This window comes from Pelecanus crispus, chromosome 9, assembly GCF_030463565.1.
Source record: "Pelecanus crispus isolate bPelCri1 chromosome 9, bPelCri1.pri, whole genome shotgun sequence".
NCBI lineage: Eukaryota > Metazoa > Chordata > Aves > Pelecaniformes > Pelecanidae > Pelecanus > Pelecanus crispus.
This window is the reverse complement of record NC_134651.1, coordinates 39,451,826-39,459,940: the sequence shown is the minus strand read 5'-3', so window position 1 is coordinate 39,459,940 and position 8,115 is coordinate 39,451,826. Positions and strand designations below refer to the sequence as shown.

General features: G+C 36.4%; 1 protein-coding gene across 1 annotated transcript in view; it reads left to right on the top strand.

Annotated features, from left to right (window-relative positions):
* The first annotated feature begins 239 nt into the window (after window positions 1-239).
* Window positions 240-8,115, top strand: part of AK8 (adenylate kinase 8) — a 71,539-nt gene continuing 63,663 nt past the window's right edge. The window contains exons 1-3 of the mRNA XM_075717140.1: window positions 240-324; window positions 4,326-4,375; window positions 5,102-5,215. Coding sequence (XP_075573255.1) covers window positions 243-324; window positions 4,326-4,375; window positions 5,102-5,215 — 246 coding nt within the window. The 5' untranslated portion in view covers window positions 240-242. The remainder of the gene's footprint in view (window positions 325-4,325; window positions 4,376-5,101; window positions 5,216-8,115) is intronic.

The following is an 8,115-nucleotide window of genomic DNA, read 5'->3' as shown; positions in this document are numbered from 1 at the left end:
TAAGCTAAAGCAAATAGGTGATTTTTTTCATTGGCAATTTTCTGACCATGCTTTAGTTTTTCAGCATCTAAAATAGGTTTCATAGTCTCAATGTTGCCTATCGAAGGGGCCTTAAGAAAATGAATGAGCATTTATAAACTCTTTAAGATCCTCATTGCAACATTGCTGTAAAAATGCAGTATATCATGACTGCATAGCTATGTTAAATTTTCCTCTGACTTTGTCCTATTTATTTTCAGAACATGCTTGAAGAACTAGTAATTCATAAGCCAGATGATCCCATTCAGTATATGATAAACCATTTAAAGCAGAACAACGATGATGGTAAGTGAGAATTGAAACATCTTCAATTCCTTATTTGTAAACAGCTGTTTGAAAGCTGTGCTTCAGTTGGCAATTGATGGATAAAACTTTTCAGACTGTGTCTTGAGGGGAAAAAAAAAAAAAAAGAAAAAGAAAAAGGTGAACATTTTGGAATAGTTATAGGTAAGATGCTTTTAATTTCTTTTTTTAGTGGGTAATCTAATAAAAAATGCACTTTAACAGTTATAACAATGAAACCCTCTAAGGGAATAACAAAGAGTTCTAGTGTATCAATTATTAATGCGTTCTGTGCCCCATCTGATATTTCCTGTTGTCTTTAAGCTCGCTAATTACTCCTTTTGTCAGGTGTAAATTTGGTTTCCTATTCTACCTGGGCTGGCAGATTCTCTGTTTTTTGATTAGTTAGTTACTAGTTGCTGTTAATGAGTTCCACTGCTCAGTGGCATCTCAGATGAAGGAACAGTGAGCATGCCTACTTGTATGTATAACAAAACCTGGTAAATTGAATAGGAAGTCTGTATTCCGCACAATAAAAGCGTGTACACTCAATCAAATTATTTGATTTACAAACTGTTCACCCTTAGGCAGATTATATTTGGATATGCACAACTGAACTATAATTTTTGTTCTGCATGAGCTGTCAGGGATAGCTGGTGTCATGTTGCTTTGATGTTTCTTTAAAACCATAGTAAACCATTATGAAAGTTCTGCTGCAGCATCGATGAAATCATTATCACTGGAGGTGCTGTGAGCTCTTAGTGGTGGTGATCAGATGGATGTTGATTGAAATGCTGTTAAATATTAAAAAAAAAAAAATCAAATCCTGCAAATTGTGTCCAGCCTTTTCTGATGCAGGCAGCATGAGTAATCAATCTGTTTTATAGACCCCTTGGAAAATATGCAGAATTTCATGCTGTTTGATAGAATGCTGATGAAATTTCTTCACATTGAGCTAATATTTGTCCTTAAGCCTCACAGTATTATTTGAACAGAATTAGGCAGGTTTCCATTTCATGACTTCAGTACTTAGAAGCTAAAGATAGAACTACAGCAGTTGTTTGTCAACGGAAAAATGCTGTCTGGTTTTGGTCTGGAAAAACCTACTAAGAAAGGGAAGGAACTCCAATTAAAATTAAAGCCTAAATGTTGTTTTAAGAATAAATTATATGGAAAATAATGTAACAGAAATCTGTAGCAGAGTTGATTTTACTTTTTGATCATGGCGGAAGGTGCTGACTATTTAGAAGCAAAAAAAAACCTTATTAGAGCCATCAGTAAAGTGATGAATTTTCATGATCTTGCCTTGCTAGACAGTTTTAGCCCTAGAGAAAATTTCAAACAGAGATGTGTGGAAAAGAAGCATTGCATCTATCCCAGGTGTAAAGTTAGAAAACCTTTTTAATTAATAATAGGACCTAAAGTACTCTTAAAAATATAAACAAGTCTAATGATGATTATAGCTTACAACTGTCTTGAAAATCTCATAGGTCAAATGTGCGGCTAAGTGTGCTTGAGGCTCTGTTCTATTGTTCTTTCATGCGATCCTTCTAAAAGCCTTAAAGACCCATATGAAGACTGATAATTCTTTCATATACAGAGATGCTAGTTTCTCTACATTGTATCTTGGTTTGTGCTAATAAAAAAAGCTTTTGGGATCCAAGTGGCATTTCTGTGAATTCTTCCTTTACAGTCAAACCTCTGAAGAAACGTAAGAAAGTTCTGCAGGAATGTTCATCATGTACTATGTGCTTTTCCTGTTTGACAAAGGATTTCTCTTACAAGTTAAGCAAATTTTGTCACGTTAGTATTAATCGTAGAATCTTTTGGACTTAAATGGAACTCAGTGAGTCCAGCTGTTCTTTTGTGTTATTCCAGGATTAATTTTGTTATTATTAAAATCATTGTTGAATGCTAAAACTTACTTTACTTGGAAGAGTAAATCCTGTAACATCTGATCAAGACTAAACATGGAATGAGATATGATTTGTTACTGAAGAAAAAGGCGTTTTCTAGACTTTCCTGACTTCGTTTCTCTGCTGGTTCTGACCTCCAGCATTAAATACTGACTATTTGCTGATTGGAGGGGGTTAAACATTACATACAGTGGTGTCCTGGTTGTGCCCCTGTGTCATATGTTTAGGGAGAATGCTTTACAGGAGTCTTACAAGTGTGCAAATGAGTAAATCAGTGAATTACACTGCCCCATCTGCTGCCAGCCACTAAGCAGAGAGAAAAACAGATTTAGTACAAAGTGAGCATTTACAGTAGCCCTGGGCAATATTAAAGCATGATATGGTGTATATAATGGTATGTTTCGTTTTTTATCAAACGTTTGTCCAAGAAAGCTGTGTATTAAAGCTTCAATACCTAAGGGTTTTCTTGTGAATTTTAAATCATGCTCCTAGTTAAACCTCAAAAGGATCTGTGGATGGAAAGGTTTTTTGATTTTCTTTGAAGTGGTTTGAAGAAGTTGATTAGTGTTGGCACCCGAGCACTCTTTTATGACGCTGTTTATAAATAATTCCTAAGTACCGGGCTGGAGTTTCAAGGTGTTAGATTAAAAAAAAACCCTAGGATTTAATCACATTACATTTGAAAGAAATTAGGTGATAAAAACAGCTGATGTATCCTTTTAAAGTATTTTTCTACATTGTGTACTAGTTCTGTTGCATTTGCAAGAACCAATAAGGGGGGAGCTTTTCTTAAACCTTCCAAGTCAGATAACTTTGTAAAGATGAATCTGTAATTTGGGTTTCATGTACGTTTAAAAATTGCACCTGCCCAATAACTGTTAAGTGCGTGGAAGGCCTCATAAAAATACATTTCACATCCTTCCCTGTCTGCTGCCATCAGACACTGTATCTCCCTTGGTTATCAAGAGCTGAAGAGGTTTTTGGGTGAGTAGATCCCTCCTCTGTTTTGACCTATGTTACTCCCAGTAAATACTCATCAGTCCCTTCTGTATATAGTCTGTTTTGGTTTAGTTTTTTCCCCTGAGGTTTAGGGGGAAAAACATCAAAGATGTTAATACAAAATGACAGCTCAAGGGATTGCAGCCCAAGGTGTGTTCACGGAGAAAGTCCCACATACTTTCCTAAGAGTTACTCCATTTTCCCTTGTTTGTCTTGCCTCTAATTCATTCCCAATGAAGCTTACAATGGTAATGCCTATTGTGTTGTCTGTATGCATTAGATGAAGAATTCCTCAGAACTGCGATGCATTTTTCCCATCTTGCCCCCTCGGGGAAAGGAAAGGGACATGCAGTAGAGAAACACAAGATACAGAGACAAAGAAAATTGCTTTTAATGACGACTAGAAAAATTGAAGGTAGCTGTCAAAAAGGGTAGAGAGAGAGTGCTTAGTTCTTCAATATCTAAATCTTCTCTGAACCCTAACACAACCTATTTAGATGAAACTGAAAAGTGAAATTGCATTTTTTGTGATGAGAGCCAAAAGCTTTGCCACAGTAAAAAGTATTTTTACTACCATACTGTGTAAGAGAAACGAGAGATGATCTCAGGAAGTCCCATCCAATCTCAACTATTCTATGATTATGACAATAGTCACTTTTAAATAGTGTGTCCTGCATGTACAAGCTAAAATATTTTTTTATCACAAAATGTGTTGGGTCTAAATCAATGCTTTGGGAATAAAAGTCAAATGCAGACAAGGAAATGTTCATATCTTATCCTCTGGTTCACCCACTAAACTATCAATGTGCTTAAATGGATTGAGAGAGAGAGATGCTTAAGTGGCATGTTTAGTCAGAGTATTAATCTCATTGACCGTGGAGATTAAAGGAAGACCCAGCTGTCACTGACTTAGTGTTTCCTCTTTTTTCACCCAGTGGAGCCCAGTCCCAACGTCTCCATTCAGGCAGATTTCCAACTGAAATAATTGTTTCATTTTGATTACATTTATATTATGCAATGCAATAGTGGGAAACTGGTTGGGATTTTTGCTGTTCTGCATCTTGACATTCACATGTTCTTGTTTCATAGCTCCAAGAATTTGTGTACTTGGTCCACCTGCGTCTGGGAAAACTACAGTTGTAAGTATGCTACCTTCAAAGTTATGATACTGTCCGGTTACCTTTTTACTTTCCACTGAGATCAGGACTTGTGAAAATTTTATTCTGAGAAAATCATTTTCAGAATTGTCAAAGTGATAGAAGAGCACAAGACAAGTTGAAGGGTGGCATTCCGAAGGGGTATGCCTGTGTATTACACTACAGGTTAAATGGAAATGTTCAAGTGAGCTCTGCGAGAACTTGCTCAGGTAGTGGTAGTGATACTGCTGTAATGCAACAGAATTCTGCCTGCCTTTTTTCCCCAGCTTTCTAGCAGGACCAATTAACCTGGGAGGAGTACCTAGTAACGCATTTGGGGTATTCCAATATTGTGGATTGCTTCATTTGCATGGCCAGTTGTCTGTCATGTGCACTGGTACTGGTTAATTGAAAATGTCAGAGTTGTATTTGAACTGCAGAGAAAGCTGACCACAGAAACTTTGCAGATGATGGTGGTGTGTGCACACTAGGAAGAATGTTTTCTTCTTTAAAATCTCTGTTATAGTACAGTAGATTAAAAAGACCTTATTCAAATCTGTAAGCTCTCGAACATCTTTGTAAGAAACTGCTTAAAATTACACAGATAGTCTGTTTACTTAAATGGAAGGCTAGGAAAACACTCTCTGTCTTTCTGCAGCCTTCTGAAAAAATGCTTCATTTTCTTTCCAAACATTTTGACCTGTAATTTTTTTCTTCTTCTTCCCTCAGGCAATGTGGCTTTGTAAACATTTGGATGCCATACGTATCTCTCGGGAGACTTTGTTATTCAAGGAAATATTAGCGCTGACAAAAGAAGCAAAGGCATATAAAGAAAGAAAGCAGGTGTGTAAAAGGGTATAATAATAGTAGTTCTCATGTCACAGAAGAGGAATTATATGGCATTCCTATGATTTCCGCTGCTATGAATTGAGCAGATCAAGAGTAAATATTCTTACATCTATGGTGGTTTGTACATTGGTTTGTGTATATGTAGGTACAGGGCCTTTCAGAGAAGAAGGGTAACCTCTGCTGGTTAAGAAGATATGAACAAAGATAAAAATGTGTCAGGGCATAGAACGGGGGCAGGAGAGGAAGACAAAGTAATGGAGGTCTTGAAAACATTGACCTTAGACATGAGCAACAGAATTGAGAGAAGTCCAGGTATGCACACTACAATTTGAAGAACGGTTCATTATATCATTAAACAAAGCATCTTCTATTTCAGCATGTTTGATAATCTCAATAAAATAAGCATTAATCTCTGAGGTCTCCTTCGGTACAAAATGCTCTGGAAAATATGTACACAAAGAACTTTTTTTGATCTGACAGAGCTACTTAGTTGTGCGTGCTTGATTTCTCTGTAGCATGACACAAATAACTTACTTGGTGCATTAACTCAAAAGCAGTATGACAATCCAGTCAGTTATTAAAAACCCTAGAAGCTCTCAAGGTGAGGCAATAGCAGCCAACTCGGGAGATCGTTCAGTTCTTGGGTTGATGTGCTCTACCCAACTCTGAGTACCTGGTTTGCTCCAGACAGGTTTTTAAATCCTTTCATGCTTCATTGTGGGCCTCCTAACTAATGTTCAAAGGAGTTGGTCCAAAGAACATTTTTTCCAGATGTCATGACTCACAGGATAAGTTGATCAGCGATGTAATTGTCTTGCTATTAAAGGCTAGTGACAAGCAGATTGGAAAAATATGTTGAAAGAATATCCTGAATACACAGAAGCATCTCTGCTTCTGATTCCTGCCCTTTTAGCTGATTCCTTTCTCCAGATGTCACGGTGTTCCATGAATAATAGAATGGGAGAAGTCTGGTTTTCTGTGTCTCTCTCTAGCAAGTCCACTAGTCTGAGTTTCTCTTTTCTCCCTCATCACCTATTTTCATAAAAATTGAAGCAATTTCATTTCCCTAAGAATTCTACACCGCTGCTAAATTTGATTGAAAATGGCCAGCAGATTCATAATTTGCTGAGACAGTAGATGGTGTGATACATAGTTTAATTTTTTTTTTTTTCCTTAGAAAACTAGGCTGAAAATAGGGTAGTGTTTATTACACTGGATTAGTGAATGAAGTTGGGAGATGCCTCGAGTAATATACTTAAAGATCTGAGAGGAAAGAACTCACTGAACTTACTGGCAAAAGGGTTTACTTTTGACTGGGATGATATAAAATGATTCTTATCGAGAATATGTACTTTGAAATCTTTGTGCTAATTATTAAAGATTGTTCTGCTAGATTCATAAATTTCAACTTAGAGGGGGAGAATTTAAAACAAAAATTCCCTTTGGTTTAATTACTGTAATTATTAACATATTTCAGACTATACAGATGCACTTTCAAGGGTGTCCTTTTGGGCTTATTTGATTTAAAAAGATGGATGGTATGGAAGATGAAAGTCAAAAATGTCAAGGCTAATCAGGTAGTAAGGAGTGCCCAAAGAGCAAAATCTGGTGGTGGTTGAATACTGTGCAGTTTGCCTTTTGTTTTTGAGATGTTAGATCCTAGAAGAACGTTTTCACTAAATCATTTCTTTTGTTCTTTTATATGAGTTTGATTCTTCAAATGTAACTCCTAAAACTAGGAGGGAACTCCTTGCTTCCTCTTAAGTAGTGCAAGCTTTACAATGACTTAAAATGTAGCCAAATTGTCATCACGAGCTATATTTTCCCTTACTGATTAATCTCTGCTGGCTAAATCTACTTTTGCCGTAACTGACCCCTGGTTCTGCTGAAGTGAGTGGTAAGCTTGACTCCTCTAGCATACGTAACATCCATTAGCGCTAATAGGGTTTGAATGTCTATTCAGGAGCAAAACAATAGCTGTTTATACTGTCTTTGATACAACCAGGGCATTAAAAAGTTGTAGTCCTGGCCAAAGCAATTTAATAAATGGAAAGAGGAAAAGCAGGAACTAAGACTGTGTTTTTGAAAATCTGGTGTGAAGATCATGTAACACAATTTAATGTTGTTAGAGGACCGTTTCGTGTGTATAAGGTTACTGTGGCTGAATTAACCCCGGTGCCAAAGTTTGTTAATTTTTAGGTCAGTAGGCCAATGTTACTAGATCTGGACAAATGCTGCAAAAAGGTCCGCAAATATTTGTTCACATAGTTTACTTACTTATCTTTAGGCAAGCTTTCATCTCTTTTGTGTTCACTTCCAGTGCACGTTAAAGCATTTGAGTTTTCCTGGCACAAGAATTCATGGAAGGCGTATTGAAAATATGTGATTATTCTCTGAAGCTCTAGTTTTAAAGTCGGACATGCAATCATTCACTAACACATACCTGGCCACTTACTAATGAGCACAGCTCAGGTAGTGAATTTTAAATATTGACTGTTCAAAGCAAAATGTGATCATTCTGCATGTAAAAATATTCCAAAAAGAAGTCAAATATTTTTGAATATTCAATAAATTTGAAGAACCATGAGCTATCAATAAATATTCCATGAACAGAAAAAGAGGCTACATTTTTGGATAAATCATTGCAAATTATTCCCTCATCTCTAGTTATTATAAAGTTAATAGGAAGCACCTTCAGGTTTTTCCTATAGTGAAGTCTAATGATGAGCTATTGCATGTTTCACTTTTCCTGTAACTGGATAAAATAAGAAGTTGAAACAACTGTGGTAATTGTGGGCTTATGGGATGGGTGTGCTCTTAATGCTATACTAAATTGTAGTTAAGGTGTTTGCATACTATGTAATGACTTAGAACTACTCTACAGTTGCATCATA